The sequence below is a fragment of the Tyto alba genome, unplaced genomic scaffold, assembly GCF_018691265.1.
Source record: "Tyto alba isolate M040663 unplaced genomic scaffold, T.alba_DEE_v4.0 Super-Scaffold_8, whole genome shotgun sequence".
Lineage (NCBI taxonomy): Eukaryota > Metazoa > Chordata > Aves > Strigiformes > Tytonidae > Tyto > Tyto alba.
The window spans coordinates 6,493,299-6,515,938 of NW_024881329.1; the positions used below are offsets into that span (position 1 = coordinate 6,493,299).

Here is a 22,640-nt window from a genome sequence, read left to right on the forward strand (position 1 = left end):
TATTGGAAATCATGTCTGGGTTTTTCTCAAGCAGCTAGTTTCACTCTCATGGATCTTGCATTGAAAAAGGTAAAATAAAATAAGGTAACTTCTCCTTCAGCAACAGACCTGCTTGACCCATCTAGTCTAAAGATTTTGCATCACATTAATCAGCTGGTGATAAAATACTGTTAATATTCAGTTGTAGCTTTGCGTATCCTGAAAGAAAGTAGTAACTACCACACAGTTATGCCAGTCTGTGTTCCTGAAGTTGTGACTTACTCTGCTTTGGGTTGACATCAGGTAGCTTATTTTTATCTGTATACCGATCTCATGAGGGTGGGTGCCATTGATGATGTTGTTGACAAAAAGACTTAAAACTCTGTGTTTCACACTTCCCATTATCTGATAGCAGCTCAGCACCTTTTCGACAGTTTCCTCAAAAACTTGGCCAAGATTTAAATGCGTGTGATAGGATCATGCCTTGTTAGGACTCCCGGCATGAGGGAGGGTCTTGCTGATGAGGGAACAGTTCTCTAGGTATGGCCTAAGAAGAAGGACCAAGCTATTTCTGTTCACCCCCTCCAGCTTCAAACATCTATGAATGAATCCTGTCAAATCATCCTCCTGCTAACTAGTTTACAGATATATTACCAAATACACCTGTAGCAAGTATGCATAGTGGTGTGGGAACCAGTTCTGATGCATGCTTGTAACAAAAGTGTGTTGCTTTAATTAATCAGTGTGAGCAGTAAAAGTTGTCAATAATTTTCCCTTTGCTCCTCTTTTTTATATCCACCTTTTCTGGAGTTTCTTCCCTTTCCCATTTCCCTGAATTTTGTCCCTAGCTGTCAAATGATTGTACTGATAACTGATTCTAGGTATGTGTGCCCAGTAATCTTGCTAAATGACTGAACTTGATCCTGAAATGGGCTTTCCCAGCTCTCATGGTGCTGGTAGTAGTAACCTAGTAACTGAGTGGTGGCAGAGGTGGCACCTATATGTCCTTACCTTCAAACCAGGAATGTTACTATATGCTCTTTATTGTTTAAAAAAATCTGCCTTCATTCTTAGATATTTCTACAAAGCAGTCTGTGCAGTAAATAAGGAAATGTTGCAACTCTCTCAACCACGACCGATAAACTGTTGATAGAAATGGAAGCACTACAATGATGCTAGCTGAGTTATTGCCAAACAAAGTGAGCTTTAGGAAAAAAAGTAAAACAAAAAAGATTTTGCTCATGACTCTTTCCCCAAACTATTTGTGTAATTTGTCCTTCAAAATTTATTGCTTATAACACTAATGAACCTTGGCAGGTCTTAACTATAGTTGCAGCTGTGTTTTTGAAGCCTGAAGTTTTTATAATCCGTTAAAATCAAATTTAAATTTTAACTAAACACATATTTGTCTATTTCTTTTCTCCCCTCCCATCTCATCCTACTCCTCCATACTCTCTTCTAATTGCAGACAAGGTAAATGACCTTTTTTTATACTGCTGGGTGCGGATCCAGTGCTCTGCTGAAGCATTGCACAGCCTGCCTCAGGGGCACAATATTAGTTGAGGGAAGGCCAAAGAATGCTATTTTTAGCTGAACAGTTCAGCAGATGGAGGCATGAATACTCATATATCTGAAGGTTGAGGGGTTTGAACCATTAATTTTGATAATGTATTTAACCCTGGGAACAATCAGAAACTGTAACTCTAAGGTTACAATGCTTTTGACCTTTAGAGACCAGAGGGCACTCGGTACAGTAAACAATATATTACATTTCTACTTATTCCAATTCTCTCACACATATAAATTTCAGGACGTAGTTGACATTTGCTTTCCTCAGCTATTTTAGTGCTGGTCCTTAAAGTAAGTCAAGAAGAATGTGCAGGAAAGAGGCCAATGTAATGTGACAGTCATGTAAATATGGCCTTTAAATAGCTAAGATGTTAAATGTGGCCTTTTATGAAGAAATATTATTCTCGGGAACTAGAATCTTGGTGACTTATTATTTCAATGAAAAAGTTGTTTTAGTGGACTGCTGCTCTTATGGGGTTTCCTCTATATGTTGTAACCTTAAAGCAATTTTTTAGTGGGACTAATGTGATCTGATAGTGATAGCTCACACTGGAGGTGATTTGGTCTTACTCTGGTACCACATCATGCAAAGTGATGTACCTGCCTTATGTCTTATTAAATGATGCATGCTCCTCTTCAACAAATATAGCAGTTAAATATCACGCAGCTTAAGTATTTCTAATTAAAATATCTCCATGTGTCAGCATATTGGTAATGTATTATTTTAATCCATTTATTTTGTTTATGAAACAGTGACATATGTTTAGATTGTGAAATATATGAGCCTTAAAAATCACTTTATTGAAGAAAATTAATTTCTACAATGCTGTCTCAGTAATGTGTTCACTCACCCAGTCAGTCACTGGCAGGGCTGCCAGTCTTAATGTTGGTTAGACACAGTTTAACAGTTTTATCTGACATAACACTCTCGGATGTAGGCAATAATAATTTTTTCAAATGCAAAAACCATGGAGCTTTCCTTTTTTTTTTTTTTTTTTTTTTTTTTAACACAACGAAGAATGGGGATTGGGCAAATGTGAAAGAGATTTGGTGAGACCAATCAAAATTAAAAACAGCTAGTTACCTTTTCAAAGTTAGACACTGTAATTTGTTTGTCAGCGGGTAGATGTTTGGGTCAGCACTGTGAGTGAGTGACTGTCAGCGGGAATTCCTACAAGACAAGTAATTTCCCTCAATGTATTACTGACAGATTGCTCACTTCTTCGAATCACTAGAGAAAACAAACTTAATATTGTTACAGGGAGAGTTTCTGTCTTCATTAGCCTTATAGAATGATTTTATCTAGCATTCAAAGACTACTGAGCTCTAGGTGGGCATATTTTAACAGAATGTTCCTTATTATGATACAGTGAATAGTGGCCTAAATTAAGGGAACGGTGTGAGCAAATTTCAGTATACGGAAGTAGTAAATTAAATATTTTGGTCCTTTTCTTATGTAGAAATGTAGGTTGTAGCAGAGGAAGGAAAGAGGCTGAAAGAAGATTTTATTAGGGCTCTGAGAGACCAAGCAAGCCCTTTAATAAAAATAAAATAAAAAATATGCCAACCTTGCAATACTTAGGAAAATTTAATTAAAATCAATGAAATAGTTACACTTGCGCCTTTCCCGACTTGAATGTTTATGTCTCTGTATGTAATATCTGTGTGATCAAGTTGAATTATATCAGTGGCAGTATCAATGAAAATGATGTCATTGAGCCAATATTTTACCATATGACCTCCTTTCTTTGCAGAATTTCTTAATACTCCATCTTCTTCTACTTCTTCTCAACTTCAGCCCTGAATTATCTGGCAAATTGATTTTCATCAGGAAAAGACAGCCCATCAAAATGGATACTTTTTGCAGTAAAATATCAATTCTGATTAATTTTTTGCCAGGAAGATTTTCCAAGCACCCCCAGTAACGGCATCCCTAGTCAGAACGAGAGGGAGTCTCCCTGTTCTCTTCAAGCTAGTAAAAATGGACAGACAAACAAACGAAACCATTAGCTAGAGTAATCAGCTTGGTACAGCAGCATTGCAAGCTGCAGGACCCTTTTCTCACCCATTTAGTCCCCTGCATCTCCAATGACTGCTTTAAACAGCACGTCTTTGTTATTCTCATTCTTGCTTCATGGAACAGTGTCACATTATTTAATAGAAAAATCATAGGAATGTTTAAGAAAGAGACTGTTGCTATAGTCTCTAGCAGTTCTAGTACTTGTCCTGGATGTGGCTGGCCCAAGTCCTGTCCTGGGCTTGTGTTTGCCCCCATTGCAGGAAGGACACCAGCCACTGGCCTGTCACCCCCTCTGGCAGAGCTCTCTGTTTCTGTTCCCTCCAGATGACGAACCCCGCCTCCACCTTGGGAAGTGCTCCTGTCCTGCCCCTGCTCTCCTCTCCCAGGAGGGAAGACTTTTCAGTCTGGCAGCTTGGGATCAGGGTCCTGTCTTGCTTCCCATCTTTTGCACCTTTAGATCTTACCAAGCCGGACAGCTGCCTTCCAGGCCCATATGCTCTGTTCCAGGGAGAATTTACCATTGAGATCATAAATGGCGTGGACATAAACTTACTTATCAGGAAACTTGTGTGTTTAAAGGATGTCATCCTTATAGCCTGGGTTGCAGGAGGTTTCCTGTGTCTCTTCAGTCTGCACCAAGGCAGAAGCTTGAGCCCAAGTGACTGGAGGAGGCTGAGCCCCCAGCGTCAACAAGATGTTCTCGCTGCCTTAACCACTGGCTGCCCCTCACTGAAAGCCCAGGCTCTAGTTTAAAATAATTGTGCTTTGCAAAGCTCCCTCCCTGGGGTATGTATTCACTCAGAAGCCAGTAAGAAGCAAATAAGTTACTGCTGCATTTACTGACAGAGCACCAGAGGCACCAGTACTACAGAGTGCCATCAGGGGATGAGCAAGTTTTTTAAAGCTCTTTTAAAAACTGTGGCATCCCTTTGGGGAATACGCTGACTGTGAGGCATACTCTGAGCTGGCAGTTGGATTCCTTCAAGCTTTCTAGAAATGTATATGGTGTATGCCTTACAGGAATTAGCTGCAAGTGAATATGTTTCTGGAATTTTATTATACTTCTGATAACCATAGATCAAGTTGCTTAATTTGGCTACAAATTACAAACATGAAGGATTTTTTCCTGTGAAGGTGTTAACATATTTGGATGATTAGGAACTTAGCAGCAATCATATTAAAGACAAAAATGCCTTTTAAGTCAGGTCTGTACACAAAGGAAAATAATACACTTCTGTATAATCATTCTTTCCTGACTAATTGCTACAGGAAAACCTTAATAACTCATCTTTCATCTGATGTAAAAGTTCTAAGAATAAAGATGGTTAGATGAGAGCTTCTAGGTATAGACATGCACATGTGCATGCACACGTGCTCAAAGGAAGCAGAATTCTCTTACAGATGCGTGGACTGGAAAGATATCATCACCTGCCTTACTTCAGAGAGTCTGATATAGAAGTATTCTCTCCCACTGACCCAGTTCAGAAAGAAAGGGCAATTCATGGAAGATGAGATAGAACTCATCACATCAGTGTGTAGATATTGCTATCAGAGTGGAGTCTTTTTAGATGATGAAATAGGAATGGTATGGCCTCCAACACCCTGCTTGTCCAAGATGTGTGCGTATTTGGTCTGTGATGTTTTTAGAATTCATATGATTGAGAAACCAGAAAGGTGTCCTAACTCATAGAAAGTATTGGAATCATCTGTCTGCTCTTAAGACTCAGCATGAAAGCTGCATATGGTGATGGGGCACAACAGAAGGCTTGTATATCAGTCCTGGAAAAAAGACTAGAGGGAGGATCATCTTAAGGCATACAGGAAGAAAAACACATCGTGCTTAAATGTCAGTATTAAGGGATTATTCAAGACTTAAAGGAATCATTCACAAAATCTAGTGAAATCGATACAATAGGGGATATATGTCGACGTTGTGCTTGTACTACAGCAAACAGCTAAGCATTAAAACAAATTAAGTATTTCAGGTGCAGGAATAGTGAGTGTGTTGTCATGTCTGCTGGCATTTTTAGAAGTGAAATGAGAGATAAAAGAGGTAAACTCCTTTCAAAAAAGTTGCATCATTTGTCCTACACACTAGGAAGAGAACAAGTGACCAGATTTAACTAGTCTACCACTTTATTAAATAACCCATCTGTATCCACAGTAATTCATTCAGTACAGACCATCTCTTCTGTTGCAGTCTTCAACACCTAGGGGAGGGCTAAGATGAGGGCTCATAACCATTTTAATCTGGTCCCAGCACCATTGCTGAAATGGCATCACACCTACTGCAGTTCAGAAAGCATGGCAGGCTTACACCAAATTCACATTTATTTGTGTAAAATACATCAGCCTACAATGAATTTGTAATACTAAGTTCCCAGTTACCTGATTTTGAGGTGCAAATGTGAATTTTATTTAGAGGTAATTTTTATAAGCCCATTTGAATATGTTTTGCATAATTTTGTGTGCACTTCCTTTAAGGAAATTATTTAATTTTGCTTGAAGGTGCATGAAAGTTCTAAATATACAGTAAAAGATCAGTGTGAGAGATCTGCTAAGCAGCCTGTACGCACAATTATTTCTAATGCTTTAAAATACCTATAAACTGGGCTTGTTCTCTGCTTCACAAAGAAAACATTTCACTGTTTTCTGCATTTAAATATACATTTTAAATATGTTGACTTATCAGGTAACGCAGCAGGCTGAACAGGGACAAACCATTTTTAATGGTATGTTAATTGAATGGGATGCTAGAGATGCACCTGAGTGACTTTTTTCCCAGATGTGCCCCAGCTGACTGATAAAGCTTCTCCTGATCAGTAGAGCTGGTATATATTTATTATATCCCTGTCTTTGGTCCATTTTTGCTCGTGAAAATAATAGAATGGCTGTTAGCTACCACATGAACTGTCTGTGTCCGTTATAAAAGTAAGAAAACATTACTGCTTCAAACCGCAAGCAGCACTTTCAAAAATCCAGCTCTTAAATGTAGACCTGCCTTGGCCCCTTCTCACAAGGTGGGGATTCAGACCTGGGAACTGAGAGAGGTAGTTTAAATGGCACCCTTCCTTTTTCCTGACTTGCATCCGCTTATTACTGGGATGGTGTCTCATTATTCTGTCATGGGAGCCTGTAGAATTTTAACTGTAGTGCTTTTGCCTCTCAGTATGACTAGCAGTAGTACATGAGCATTCAGTTTTCTTGTTCTGTGTCTGTACAGTTCTACACAGGGAAATACACAATCATTATATTTGACAATTTCTCCATCTGGGTGGTCAGACAGTAAATGAACTCACCAACCTATGCCAGATCTTAAGAAATATGTGTAGAGAAGTTTTATTGCAATTTATTTTTCCCATGTCCTGATTTCTATTTCTTTCACTTATGCCTCTGTTTTGCTGTCTGCTGCCAGGTTGACAAACCTAGAAGTTCTACACTAGAAGCAGCAATTGCACAACCATCTTCTGTTCTGAATTGATTTCATCCCCTGTAGGATTAGAAGAATAATTATGTTTTTAGACCCCTTCAACTAAGATTGTCTACATTACTGGCAATCGTACCAGTGACATGGACATGTGCTTACTAGGAAACTCATTCACCTACTCATTTCACACAGCTCAACAAGCAGTTACTCATAATTGCTTGTAATCCTGCTGACATGAGCCTGAATGAAACTCCTGACTTCTCTCACAAAGCCCATCTATGTGTTAACATTTTTTAAAGAAATATATGAAATTCTGAAATGCAAAATTTGATAAGCTTTGATAGCTATCATCTGTTCAGTAAACTTACTATAATTAATTGCTTTTCAATGATATAATTTTATTTCCCTTATCACGAGTCCTCTTTAAGCAGCCCTTTTTTTTTACACTAGCTTTTGTCCAGAACATATTTTTACACATAAAGTATGTGAAACTGTCTGAATTTTTGAGGTAACAGCTCTTCATATAGACTTCTCACATTTATTGTTAAACATACGTTATATTAGCAGTAAGGAATAAAAACCTGATTTTTGGAAGATCTTCTAAAAGAATATCAGAAATCATTCTAAATTCTTTCTGTGAATAATTTGATTTACAGTGTCACCAGAGAAGGTAGTATTATGATAGCGTAAAGGGAATGAAAAAACTCTACTCCGATGCAACCATCTGGTTATATTTTTATATTTTCCCCGATAGATCTGGTTAGACTTTTATTTTAAATAAGTGCTGCTTATTTGCTTTGCTTGGATACATGAGAATGAGGTCAAAATACTAGAGCCTTTGTTTGCAGGTATCTTTGGAGCCATGCTTCCTTGTCCTTGCTTGCTTTCTCCTAGGTGAGCTTGTTACTCTGTTAACTTTAGCTCTATCCACAATTTTGATGTGGTAGAATTTATGCTATAAAAATACCAGAAGTAAATTCTGATAGGAGCAAACATAGGAAAATCACATGAAGATTTATCTTCAACATTTCACATTATTTGTGGAATAATATCATCCGCTGGAAACTTGAAGTTCCTTTTCCAAGCAAATGCTGCTGTCCTTTGCTGTGACTGGCTTTCTACCAAAGGTATTTAGGCTTAAATGAACTTACATTTTATTTATCTGTTTACTTTTAAATCAAATACATAATAGTTTTAAGCAGAGTGTGTCACAGTTATTTTGTAAAAAATGTTAAAGATTTTTTGCCAATTTGCAAGCTGTGTAGTACAACATACAATCTGGGAGAATCACAAAGATAAGTCAGTTGTGTTCTTTCCTGTGCATGGTAAATAACAGGAGAATTGTGATCAAAAAGTAGCATATCAGTAATCTGACAGCATTAAATAAAGGAATGCAGATCTTTGTGCTTAAGAGAAAGATTTTATTGTCATTTCTGCTCTCCTCCAGCAGGGAAAATGACTATAGACATTTGATGAAGTTTTTACATATTACGGAATTTTGGTTTTTTTTTCTCGATATTTAAATGATTTTATTAAAATATCAGATTTTATTAATGCTCACATTTTATCTTTGATAGGAATACTTTGATTGTATTGAGGTATACCTAGTTCAGACACTGTAGTAATGCAATATCAGTGCATCCATTTTGTGAGCAGCACAAAGGAAATGGTGACTTGTCCAGGCTCACAGAGGGTGTGTTTGTGGAAGGTCTGAGGGACACTGTCTAGCTTGTGGGAGCTCACCCCAGGTGGAGGTGGGACACAGAAGTATTTAGTCCCTCCTGCCTTCTGTGCTCCTGATTCCTGGCACGCAAAGGTGAGCCGTGTCCCCGGGCTGGCCAGAGAAAAGGCTAAGCCAGGAGATTGGGCTGTGAGAGTGCTCCTGCTCTGCAATTGCAGAGGAAGACTCCTGGTTAAGCTACCTCTCACTAAGTCCTCCTCTTGAGAAAAAATACAGTGAAAAATTATGCACTCTCAGTTTTGGCTTTGATCTTACTGTCATAAACCACCCAAAGAATTTGCATGGCAGCATGCAACTATTCCATTATTGTTGCTAGTAAAAATACAAGAGCATAGATACACAAAGTGGAAGAGATGAGAACAGTTACCATTCCTTTATTTCTTGTCAGAACTTAATCTAGATCAACTAAAATGCTTGCTGTTTTTGTCAAGCCTGAAAATAAAATGTCAATGCTTACATATCCCTATCTTTTAGACAAAAGATGCTTATTGTTTTAGAACACCTGAGTTACTATCTATAGGAAATTATAAATATGTAATAGATGCCTAAGTTCACCCAATTTTTTAAGTATTTTGTATAAAGAGCAGTTGTAACAACCACAACCAGCAATTTGTGCTTTTTCTTCTTTTGTCCTTTTCTTACACTGTGAAGAATTAAACCAGGGTAAAATTAGTAAGATGAGAAGCTAAGGTGTTATGGCCTCTTCCTCCATTAGGAGAAAAAATGCTAAGCTTATATTGTGTCGAAGGGGTCTGTTTGTTTTTTAAATTATCATATTGTCCTTCCTGCTGTTTGTCTGGAGAGCTGCATTTGAGACAGCAAATGGTCAAACTCCGGTTTTGGGGTTCCAAGCATTTTGTGTTAATTTTTGTGTCTGCACAGAGATTTTTTTAGTGACATGTACACTGAGCTGTGCAACTGCAGTATTCCACTCCCACCCTCATTCAATTCCCTACTTTGTGCGGCAGCCTCCGTGTATTCAGCAGGTTGTATGCCAGCAGATGAAACAGATGTTTCGGCCATACTGGAATGGAGCGGCATGCTGCATCAGGACCTGGATATTCCTCTTGACATCTGGATGCTGCTGGGCTGGGAAGCCTGCCTTAGGCCAGGAGGCTGTAGGAGCCTTGTGGCAGTGAACATAGGGTCCTTGCTGCTCTTTAAGCGATTAGTGCACTGAAGCAGCAATAATGCTGAATTATCGCTTGGTTGCGTTCTTCTAAGGAATCTTGGGACAAAGGGATAGTCAAGGAGGAGTATTTACAGTAAAGTCATGTTCAGAAAGACAAGACTAATTGCCATGTATTAAAAAGCTTTCTTTCAACTAATTTAATAATAAAATTGTTATTAATACTTTAGGAAACTTTTTTCAAAGAAGTAAACAAATAGCTTACGGAAAATCCTCCCTTTCTCATTTAAAATCATTACGATGAAAAAAGATGATTTCAGCTACCTTCCAATTTCATGGTCTGGTCAAATTGTATGGAACAGACAACAAAATGTGACTGAAGACATGAAATTGAAGGTATACTAATGTTCATGCCTACTAGAGACAAAAATGTGAACTTCTAATAGCTGCAGGGAAGAATATTAGGTATGGAAGCTGTCTGACTTATGCATTGATTCTTTATAGTTTCACTTTATCAAGTTGAAAATTGTGCTGTATGTGCTGCTACAGCCTAAATTGTCTGCTGCAGCACTTTCCTTTATGATGTGTGTTAGTTAAACACAATAGACATGGTATATTGCATGGAAATAGGTGTTTAATGTTTTGTGATTACTAGCTGTCGGACAAAATAGCATTTAGCATGGATTCTGCCCCCGCCCCCTCCCTCCCCCCCCAGTAAATTTTCATTCTTAAGACCAACGTGTTTAAATGAGGGCCCTCCCAAACATATTACAGCTTTTTGGAGAGCATGAGGTAATATTTTGAAGATGACCAGTTTGTTGCTCTCATTTAACCTCCAGTATTCTAAAGGGGTTATATTTAATTAACACTGGCTAAAGGCCTGACCTGAGAGGCAACCAGAAGTGATTGAACTGCATTTTCAGATCCAGGCTGTAATCTGTTGGGAGAGGAATAATAATAATAAAAAAAAAATTAGAAAGCACCATTTACTGAAATTCTTTCTAACTAAGCTGTATTTCAATGGGCCATTTAATGCTCAGATGGACAAAGGTATTACTTCAGTCATTGAATTGTATCAAACCCTTTCTCAGAGGCCCAGTTTAAAAACTCTACAGGAAAAGTGGCTTAGCATCATATTCTCAGCAGACCAACACTCAGTCTGTTTGGAAAGGATAAGGAAAAAAAAAAAAAAAAAAAAGAGTGAAATGAGGTGAGACACAACCGCCAAGTCAGTGAGGATTTTTGCCTCTCCCTCCAGTCAGTGGCTTCACAAGGGAATTGCTCTTCAGAAAGCAAGACCTCCATATTCACTACAGAAGTATTTCTTTTTTTTTCTTTTCTTTTCTTTTTTTTTTTTTTTTTTTTTTTTTTTTTTTCCCGTAGCTGTTACTTTATTCCCCCTGGTCAGTTTTCGTCCTACCCTTTGTTCTTTTCTGACATGGCAGAAATATAGTTCTCTCTGGGGGACTTAGGACCAATACCTACACTTTACAGGGTTAGGTTTTTGACTCAGTCACATTGGAAGAAATAGGAAGTTTCATTTAAATATCACAGACTGACACTTGTGAGCTGAGTAGTTATTTTGTTTCAATAGAGCCAACATTACGTATATTCTATGGTGATATAAGATACCTAATGTACTATCTGAACTTTAATTGTATAAAAATTTTAGGATACGTTTTTTGCAAAGAGTAAGTTTTTCTTTTACAATTTTGATGCTGTTTCATTAAAATTTCTCAGCAGCCTTGTAGGGTGATGGGGTGACATTATATCTTGGAAACTTGTCAAGGTACTGTAGAACTAATAAACCAACGGTTTTATTTCCTAAGGGGAAACAAATACAATATTACAGAGGCAACTACCAGGTGCCAAATTATATACATTGTCTTAGTTACTTGAAGTGATTGATAATTTATCTGAGCTCCAAGCATTCTTTGTTGGCTTTGCCCACAGCTTTACAGTAAACAGGTTGCGAACAAGCAGTTACTGAGAGATTATATTTAATTGTTGTAACTCAGTGAAATCAAAACCATTTGATTTCTGAGGGGCATGATCTCAGAAACAATGCCTAAATGAGAGTTTCCTGCATTTAGGCAGCAGAGTGAGCTGTTTTGATGGCCATTTCTACTTTGTTACATCAAAGCAGGATGAGGTCAAAAGAATGAGAAATACAGTTCGCAAATGAATCAGAAATGATCTTAAAAGCACCTTAATGCACATGTGCCCGCAGACAAGTTAGTTCTTTATTTCACTGGTGCATATATTTTAGCTCAGTAGCATTTCTGCAAATTTACATGATGGTAACTGAAAGAGATTTTGGGATTGGTTGTCTGTGCTGTCAGGACATGATGATAAACAGGTGGGGATAGGGAAAAGAGAGCGAGTGAGTAAGTCTCTAAATGTGGATCTTGCTGCAGGTATCTTCTCATTCCACTTTTTTAGCTTGTTTATTTTTTGTTTTTTTTTTGTTTTGCCCCAGAACATCAGCATGAGCCTTGGAGCCAGAACATATTACCTGTAATCCCTTTATTTAAGAGTAAGCATTGTTAATAACTTTTAAAGAAAAATTAGTCAAATGGTAATTTCATCTTCAGTTTACATTTCCCATTACATTAAATATTTAAGGAGATATTGTATACCTGACAATAGTTATTCAGGCTCTCCCAATACAAGCCCATACTACGATGAATAATACCAAACTTAAAATAATAGTGCAGGAACTACAGGATACAAGAATAAGTCAGTGACAAAAAGATCTAGCATTTCTTCAGAACACATGCCAATGTGATCATTTAGTACATTCATATTTTGAGCAGGACCTATTATATGTGCTGTGGAACTCTATTAAGTAATGAAAATTTGCTTCTCCAAAAGACGAGGTAAGAAACTAACTCTGTGAAGAATAGATATGGTTTTGCTAATTTTTTCCCCAGCAGAAGTCCGGGTCTTTGTCACTGTCTTATTTAACAGATCCGCTTAACATCTGTCCAGCAGACTGTGGACTTTATTAGCAGACAAGAGACCCACCAGATTTAGAGCCTGCTGGGTGCGTCTTCATCTTACAGCTGTGGATTAACTCAGACTTTCCAGAAGAGGACAACCATATGGGATAATTGGTGTCATTGGGTAGCTAAAAAGAATATGAAGAAACAAATGTCGTCCAAACACAATCCACTGTTTTTACAGCCACAATTACTAGTCTGTTTAAGAAATAAGAAAGGCAGCATTACACTAAAAAAAGAAAATCTATTCATATCTGTGTGGGAACCTAATCAGGCTCTTGTTTCCAATGACGATGGCCCCACAGTCGCACCAGGTCTGCGACAAGAATGCTCCTTTTGTGTGCCGATAATGTGGAAGCGATAAAATTTCCTATAAGAGACATATGTGTTTACATCATGAGATGTGTTATTTGACAAAACGCTTTGTTCTCTGCATATTTTCCATGCAGAGTTTCATGCTGGGTTGTTTTGCTGGAAAGCTTTGATTAGCTAGAATTAGTTGCTGAAGTAAAATAGACACTTTTGTTTTATGAGTCCTCTTGCTGAGCTGTAAATTATAGTAAAACATATAAGGAGTGACAGAAAGAAGTGCTGATTTGAACCTCTGACCCATGATCGGCATAAAAACATAAGATAACTCTTTCAAAGGACTACTGAGAGCCATAAATATTCCATGGTCCACTTAAAGTTAGGGCCTTTTAACAAAATAAAGCTGTTATTTTGCATAAGGGGATCTTGACTCTGCAGTAGTATAACAATACAAGCTGCAGTATCTAAAATGTGTAGAGATTCTTTTATTTTTGGTATGGGCTGGCCATTATCCACAGCAGGGCAATAGAAGCGATGAGAGTGATTTTTATTTTTCTGAACCAGTAGAATGGATTTGTGGTCAGTAAAAGGAGTTGGAACTGTCAGACACTCAGTGGTGAAATTAGGTATCTGTTACTTTGCAACTTGAGAGAAAAGCAAAACAGGCATGTGTATCTCCTGAGGAGATGGGAGTTGAGTGGAATTTAGGGCCGCATAAAAATTTCCCTTGACAACATATAGAATAGCAAGTTAGAAACACTGAAATTACTGGTGTTAGCAGTTCAAAAAACCTGAAATGAATGAATATGAATAACTGGTAAAATCGTTCTTGAAGCTGAGAAAGAATTTTTTTTCAGTAGATGCACACCTAAATATATAGGGAAAACTGAAGTCTTCTAACTCCACCTGTGACCACAAATGTCTTATTTGTATTTTCACAAATACAGTTAGTTTACACGCAATGGTCTTTAAAAAATCTGAGAGCATATTAGCTGGCAAGTGCATAAATAATCACTGCAACAATCTTTATGACATTAGTCATGGTAATTCATTAGCTGCCTGTTTGTGTTACACCTTAATGCCTTTTTGCAAAGGTATTTGATTCATTATTATAAGAAGTAGAGACTATTCACACTCTGTAACAATAAGCAGACTCTGTGATAGGGTGATATATGGGTGGCTAAAATCAGAATGTTTTGTCCACTATGGATAGGTTAGGCATGTACAAACAGGGGAAAGAAAGGAACGATGATGTTAAAAGGAAACCATGTACATATATTATAACACTTGAATTCTGAAGAGAAAAATAAGTATTTGCAGCATATTGTTACTTATTATTTATCATATCTCTAAATTAAACACTTTTTCCCTGATTGTTACTCTAACTTCATGCAGCTGTACTTGATCGATGCCATTTCAGATATACCCATGTAAAGCCAAGTAGTTAGCATTAACCTGTGAGTTAAGTTGATGTTGCATAGTTGCTGGTTCTTAAATAGTAAGCTATTATTATCTGTGTGGTGGCACATGTGAAAATGAGAGTTGGGTCTGGCCCACAGTACTAGCAGATGTATAAAACTTACCTTATTTTAATTTGTTAACGTTTTTATTACAACAAACTGAAAAAATGCTACTGAGACATCCAAATTTAATCAAAACAAATTTATAAAATACTGTTTTAACAGGTAGCACCTGCACAAATATATTGTAAAACAAAAGAAAGCATACTTTTAGCATAAAATATTTTATCCATTAATTTGAAGGGATCTTGTTTTCATCAACAAAATCTTTGATTTTTCCAAGCTTTAGATTTTTAAATTCAAATAAGGGTTGTTTTCATGTGTATGTGCACTTCCTTTAACAATTTTACACACACCTTTTCTTCTTTTTCTCTTCATCCTCCTTTTCCTTTTGTGTGGAGAGCACTGCTAGGACACAGATGCTGAGCTGTGGAAGGTGTTTTTCTGGTGATGGCATCTGGCTTCTTGGCAGACTCCACAGGCAGTAGCTGCCTTTGAGTTGCCCCTGGGTTTGTCACATGGTTAAGCTGCTGATGAGTTACTTAGGCTGTCTTGTGTTTCTGGATGTCATTTTCTGTTAACCTACCTCTCACTCTTAGGATCTGCATAAGAATAATCCTAAAACAAAGAGAAAAACAACCATGTGCTTTTTTAAAAAAATGCATGTACATAAGCCAATAACCCCATTTCTTAATTTGGTGCTATAGTAGAGGTTTCAGCTGCAGTGTTAGTCACTGGAGTGTTTGGTGCAAAAGGTACACCAAATAAAAAAAAATACATTTATATACAAAAAAAAAAAAGAAGGAATAAGTTTAATTACTTTAGAAACAGTTCTTGCACTTAGACTAAGATGGGAGTGTATTTTTGTGTAAGACACTTATGCCTCTGCGGTACTTTTTGAAAAGGTTGCCTTGCCTTAAGTGCTGAAGGCTATAGCAGTGACATCAGGCCCAGATCAGCACTTAACCTTTATTTCCATAACTATTATCAATGACACCCAAAACATGGGTTTGAGCACTAATCCATTCTTCCTCCAAACAGAAGAAAAACTTTTTCAAACAGAGGCTGTTTCCATAAATCTATTTGCCATCAAGCTTATTTTAAGCACCTCTACACCAAAAATAAAAAATAAGCAGTCCCACTGAAGGTGGGATTTTTTGTTTTGGGTAGCTTCTTTTCAGAAATGTGTACTGGAAATAGTAAAGATGTTGCTGGTTTTGCTGAGCTTGTAAAAACCCTTTGTGATCAGACAGCTCTAAGTATTATTATTGCATGCTATATACTTGGAAGGAAAATTCTGGAATTATAGCTTTGTGACACTATGTACTAAATATACTGTGGAAAAAAATAACTGCATTACCTCTTGTAGCCCAGGATTTCAACAGCACTTGCAGTCACTCCTTAGAGTATTTCATCTTTAGAAACCAAATTACTCATTGTCTAAATAGCTGAACTTTCATCTCTATAAATAAGATATTTCAGCTTTGCACAATTCATTTAAAATGCTGACAAATAAGGATTCTCACTTGATTCTCAGTAGTTTTATTGTTCAGTTTCATGTAGTGTAGCAAATGTATTTGTTGAAGATGTAACATAGGACTTGCATTTTTAGTAATGGAAAAGTTTAGAATTAATTAAGTTCCATAAAATTTAGCATTTGCTTCTGAGGAAAAAAAATAAATCTAGCACCTTTGGATAAATAATGTACAAATACAGAAAAAGGAGAAAGTCTTTTGGTCATAATTTTTTTGTAAAACACAACAGAATGGTTAATATTTCTAGAACAGATCCCTTCTTTCTTCATGAATCAAGCCACCTTCTACTGAATTTCTTTTTGGGGCATCTTCCAAGTACACCCATTGCAATTCATTGTGCTAGGCCAGCCCTCATCACTTGCACTTTGATTATCTGCTATCCTGACTGTTGCAACTGCTCTTTCTCATTTCTGTATTTCACATATGGCTTCACTATAGCTTCTTCAGAATTCTGCTGCAAAGTATAGCAGCTGAATTATATCCCCACTGCTGTGGGCAAATTCTCCCTCACCAAAGCAGTCAGTTGAAATGTCTAGCCCTTGCCCTTTTGTTCATGTATATACAAGTGCAACTGCTCTCTCCGTTTCCTCCCTGGGCTCGTATATCTAAAGAAACTGCCTCCCTCCTATGCAGCAGTTGATCACTTTCTCTTTATTGAAATATCTTCTCTAAACAAACTTTTTCCATAAGGCCTGTCGTCAACAAGCCACTGGTAAGAAGGTTATGATTATCATAATTCTGTGTTAGGTGGTAAAACAGCCTGTCACAAAGTTAACAAGTTGTTGTCAGTGCAAATCTCCCTTAACTGTGTTGATTTAAGGCCCATTCTATTTTCCTCACCATGTGTTACTTCTGTAACATTTGATTCTCAAAATTCTTCACCTTTATTCATTCGTTTAGACACAGATGCTTCACCTAAGAGGTAAATATCAGTATTCCTGCTGTAAAAAAAGTGAAGCATCTGATCCATAGAAAGCTTTGCTCTCTGCTCATTTGCTGTGCTCAGCGTCATTCAACAGAGCACGTGTGTAAGAGTACCACAGGCCTACGTGCAATCAGAAAGTCATATGGGAAAGGGACCTGAGCTAATGAAAGAGTTTTGATTATTGAAAGCTAGTTGAAAAAACTACTTAAAAACCTATTGAAAAAATGTGGAAGCCTCTGAGAGGGATGTGTAAGCCTAAGGCATGAATGAACACTGGCAGCAAAGGCAGTTATCCTTCTGTATCACAAAAATACCTTGCAGATGCATTGTGATGCTTAGATGGTGTTAAGAAAGGTTTTAACATTTGGATCAGTTGAGATGCTCTATTATTAGTTCTTTTATTTTTTTTTTTATTAGTTTTTTTTTTTTTTTTGACAAATTTTAGATCATGGATGATACTTTCTATAAAAAGAGTGAAATGGAAATAATTCATTAAATACCATAGGCAATTCCTGAAGCAGTAAATACTACCAGTACCACACCTAGATTATTATTTTTGTTAGTTATTCAATTCTTCTTGCATGGTAGCTCTAAGCTCTGCTGTTTACAGGTAAAAAAATCAGTATGTACTTGTGCTGTATACATGCTGAGTACGGTGTTTTCCTACTTACCCATAGCTTTTTTTAGGTAGATGAACATCATTCAGACTCATAGTGACCTCCAACTTTGATAAATTCCCCTTAGATTTTTAGTTGATTAGGGGTGGAATAGAGTTCCAGTAGTAAGTGCTTAAGTCCATAAGCCTGCAAGTTCATATGTGCCTAAATGTGAGACTGCACTTGCCATTGCCTTAAGTGAGACTTGTGGCATTTCAAAATCCCACTCTTCAGTGTCAGATCACAACATTAAAAGAAACTTAGTTCTGAAAACTGTAAAACTACATTCTTGCTTATATATCTTATGTGAGCTGGTTTTCGAAATTGTTAACTATACAGGAGTGCTCAGTAACTCAAAATTAGCACTACTTATGTTAGATGCTGGGAACTGGATTGTAAGAATCTAATATAGCTACTTTTTAAACAAAATAAAAGCCAGGCTATATGTTTTTAAGGCTTCTTAAAACAATTATGAATAGTTGATGGTTTTGAATATCTAATTTGTGATCAAGAGCCTTCTGAGTCTGTGGTTGCCATAAGGGTTATGAGATGCTCTTATCATTATGTGCTAGATATACACTGAAAAGAAGCTATGTTTCAGTATTTGAGGCAGGTTAATATTTTAGTCACTACTCAATAGTTGGTAGATTAGAATTTCAATTGAAAAAATCCATTGAAACTTTTGCTTTTGAGCATTAAAAGCTATCAACATTCATTCAGTGTTTGGGTTTTTTTCTGTCCTTAATCTTGCAAATAAAAGCTTCACAACCTCACCATCTCAATGTGTGGTCCTAAATTGCCATTTCAAGGCACAACAGTAGTATTTGCAAAAATACCCATTTTTTTCCCTGCAGTGGTGGTATGCATACATTTTTCCAGGCTGGCTAGCTCCTCATACAGACTGGTGTATTTAAAAGAAGTTATACAGCCTCCCAGTGCACACAGCAGTGTTGCTATCACTAGTGTAAGTTCTTGCAAGATTTGCACTCATTTGTGGAACAGCTTTGTTTTATAAAGTCTAAGAAAACCAGAAAACTAATTACTGTTGCTTATTTTACATTCGTTTTTATAGCGTAAAACAAATTTATAGAAATGCCAGGCTAAAGCCAGTACTATGACCTTGGAATAACCCAGTGATGAATTACACACATGCAGAGATATGTGTGCATAGACGACAAAATTTCTTTTATTCTCTGTCTCCCTTTAGAAACATTTCTTCCTCACACTACCTGCAGTACAGCCAGTACAGCCCTCATCTGGGAGGGAGGAGTGGTGTATAATTCTAATTTTATTCTGCTTTTAATGTTCGCATTTCCAAAATCGGACAGTTTCCTAGACAGCCACTCTAACAGCCTGCTTTTCTTGCTGCTGTCTCTGTGACCCTGAAAGCGCCGTGGATGTTTCGGCTGCCAGTGCTGCTGGGGCTCCGGTGCCAGCTCACCCACGAGCCCTCCTCCGACCCTCCGCATTGATCTTGAGATGCCCGGCTGAGGCACAGCCACCCCGTGGGCTGCAGCTTTCAGGGATGACGAACACACCTTTGGCTACTTGCCATGGCTAGCGGGGCTACAAGCCCCACTTGCCGTGCGTGCCCAGGTGCTGGGGGCCGCGGGGTGACCGCTGCGAGGCGAGGCGGCTGGGGCCGCCCCGTGCGGGATCCAGCCGGTTCCAGCCGGTTCCAGCCGGTTCCAGCCAGTTCCTCAGTGGCCGCGCCACAGGGCGCCGCAGAGCCCAGCAGCCAAGCTGGCGGCACCGCAGGGAAAACCTTCTCTGGAAAGGGCAGAATGCCACACAGGCGGTGGGGAGTGAGGGACAGCCCTGCCGGCACCAGGCGGGAGGAGAGGAGGTAGAGGAGTCAGCAGTGAAGGCGTGAAGCTGAGCCTGGAAAATGGCAGGGATGGAGGATTTTAGGCTTTGTCTGTGTTTCTCACCATCCGACTCTATTGTAATTGGCAATAAATGAAATTAAGTTTCCCCAAGCCGAGTCTTTTTTGCCCATAATGGTAACTGGTAAGTGATCTCCCTGTCTTTTGTCTTGACACATAAGCTTTTCCGTCTTATTTCCTCACCCATCTTGTTGAGGAGGGGGAGGCAGAGAGCGGCTGGCAGCAAGCCTGGGTCTACCCACCACACTGTGCTGCTTGCCATCGTTGGCTATCGACTTTTATCCTCAAAGAAAGACTGAATATTGTAGAAAGAGTCAGTCATACCCCACATTTTTTGGACTGATGGCTTACCTGAGAAGGGAGAAGGAAATTCTTCTGAACTTAACTGATAAACCTGGATTTGGTTTTACATAGAATTCCTTTCCGGCCCTTGAAAGTTCAATACACACTACTAAAGTACTAAAGTTCTAGTCTACTTTTATTAGTCTACTTTTAGTAGAATATGTCATCTCCCCCAGATACTTGAAGTAGATGTTAAGTAGGTTCTTAATTCAAAAAAAAAAAAAAAAAAGAAAAAAGGAAAAACATTTTTATCAACAAAGTACAGTACACTGAGAAAGGCATTATAACCTTTGTGTTTTGTCTTTAAATTGTATTCAAGTTTATCCTATCATCTCTTTCATAATACAGTGCCCAATTAATTCTTAGCTGAAAATGTGTGGCCTGTCAGAAGTTTGTGAAATGTGCTCCTTATTCTCATATAAGCAGAGCATCCTATTAGGCAAACATAGATTCATCTGAAAAATACACTGAAAGGGATAAGATCCCAGCAGTAGGGGGTAAAAACCCCCACATAGCGTTGTACACAATGCTTCATTTTCATTCTCCAGGATATCACAAAAACTGGGAATTTTTTCGATTTTCAATTTTTCTAGTTTTCTGGCACAGGAAACAATAGTACCATAGCCAAAATATTAAACACCATTGATTTTAATATATTAATCTCTGATCCTTTTGTAGCATCTGTGTGTTATTGAGAAGGGATGGCAAGAATCAAGCAAACAAACAAGAGTTTTCATTTGTCACCCAGAATTCTGACTCTGCCCTTCCTTCACACATTTGTCTAGCCACTGAGTCACTGAGCTTACAGTATTGTGTAACTTTCATTTCTGTGGAGGCTTGTTATATTAGAAAAATTGTTCCAAAGAAAGCAACAATTATGACATAAGCACATCTGGCTCTTGCAAATTATTCTTTATTAAGCTTTCATTTAATTACATGTGCTGAAAGGTCTGCTTTTGATTACTGTAATTTTTTTTATTTGTCCATCTGAATGATAGTAATGTTGGAAATTACATACAAACCACCTGGCTTTTTTCTCACTAATAAGGCAAAGTTTATATAGATTTATGTGTAGAAGAGGGATTAGGATCTTCCCTGTTTATGGTAGAAGAATTATTGCTGATGCTCATTCAAGGTGAGGGTTTAAATTTGGTCACTGGAAGGAAATTAAACCTATTTGGTTTTGTTCAGTAAACACTTTAGATTGGTAGGAATAGTTTATTTTAATATACAAGTCTTTTATTATGCTTCAGTTAAACTTTTTGAAAAGTTCCAAGAGGGTGTTTTTGTGTTTTCATCACTATATACAGAAATTTTTAAGGCCTACATTCCTTATTAGAATTTATAGAAGTTATAACAATCATTGTATTTTGAGATGGAGTCATACCCTGTTGCCTATTTTAACTTCCATTGCTGTCTAGAGAAGATTCAGCATTGCCTTCTGGTAGCAAATGCTTCTTACATCAGCTCCCAGTAGAGATTCTGGAGTTGGTGGGTAACTTCTGGGTAAGAACAGAAAGACCTGAAGCATTGTTGTTTCTGACAGGAGTTTATACATCATTTTCATAAACAGTCTTATAATTTTTCCAATTTTGTTGTTAATATTCAGGCACAGTATAACCTTCTGCTCATTACAATGACCACCATTAGCAAGAATAAAATAAAAAAAAAAAATCACCTAAAAGTCAAATTAAGAAAAAAAATGTTGGTGTGTGTGAGTTTTCTGGGCGTGTTTTGTTTTGTTTTCTTTTGTTTTTTAAAATAATAACAGGATGGAAAAGGCCACAAACAAGAAAGTGCTGAAGAAAATCTATAATTCCTTTAAGCGAAGAAACAGCAGAGCAATAAAAATTATGTACATTTACAGCTTCTTTTTTTTTAGGAATTTTGCAGGAATATATTGTATATCTTCTTGTCTTCCAGCAACTGTATGCAGCTCAGCTGGCAAGCATGCAAGTTTCTCCTGGAGCCAAAATGCCATCTACTCCACAGCCACCAAATACGACAGGGGCACTCTCACCCACTGGGATGAAAAATGAGAAAAGAGGGACCAGCCCGGTAACTCAAGTTAAGGTATTTTTCAGTAAAAAAAAAAAAGTCACTGTCTCAAAAGGGCAGTGAAATTAAATTGTCTATTTAATTGTTTTACATTTGGAAGCAGAATCACATAAAAGTATTTCAATATTCAAATAAAATGTTCTGTTTTAGTGCTGTATTATCAGCATAGAGAAGGGAAGAGAAAGCATTCACTTCTTGCTTCCAAAAATACCAGGCGTCCCTCTTCCTAACACAGGCAGCACAACAGATACATCAGTAAAATGTGATATCTTCAAGATTTCAGTTTGTAATCTAGTAATGTGCATAAATGGCGTCCATTTCATGAATTGTTTCACATTGAACTTTTGAGTATCTTGAAATACAGTGCTAGCTTATATCGTTAGGGCAAGAGAGAGACTGTAGATCTAATTATTTTACAAATCTCTAGTTGTACTTATTCTACAATTTTGGAAAAAGCCTCACACAAAAATAAGATGTAAGTCAGGACTCCGGGGAAAACATTGTGTCACTGCAGATTGATTTGACTTTTGCTGATTTCACTC

The 22,640-nt window shown here is 37.6% G+C and overlaps 1 protein-coding gene across 6 annotated transcripts in view; it reads left to right on the forward strand.

Moving 5' to 3' along the window:
* Window positions 1-22,640, forward strand: part of SOX6 (SRY-box transcription factor 6) — a 337,003-nt gene that overhangs the window by 249,292 nt on the left and 65,071 nt on the right. For all 6 annotated transcript variants that reach the window (XM_032984902.2, XM_042784521.1, XM_042784522.1 and 3 more), the window contains one exon: window positions 21,964-22,113. In XM_032984902.2, the coding sequence (XP_032840793.1) occupies window positions 21,964-22,113 (150 nt within the window). The remainder of the gene's footprint in view (window positions 1-21,963; window positions 22,114-22,640) is intronic.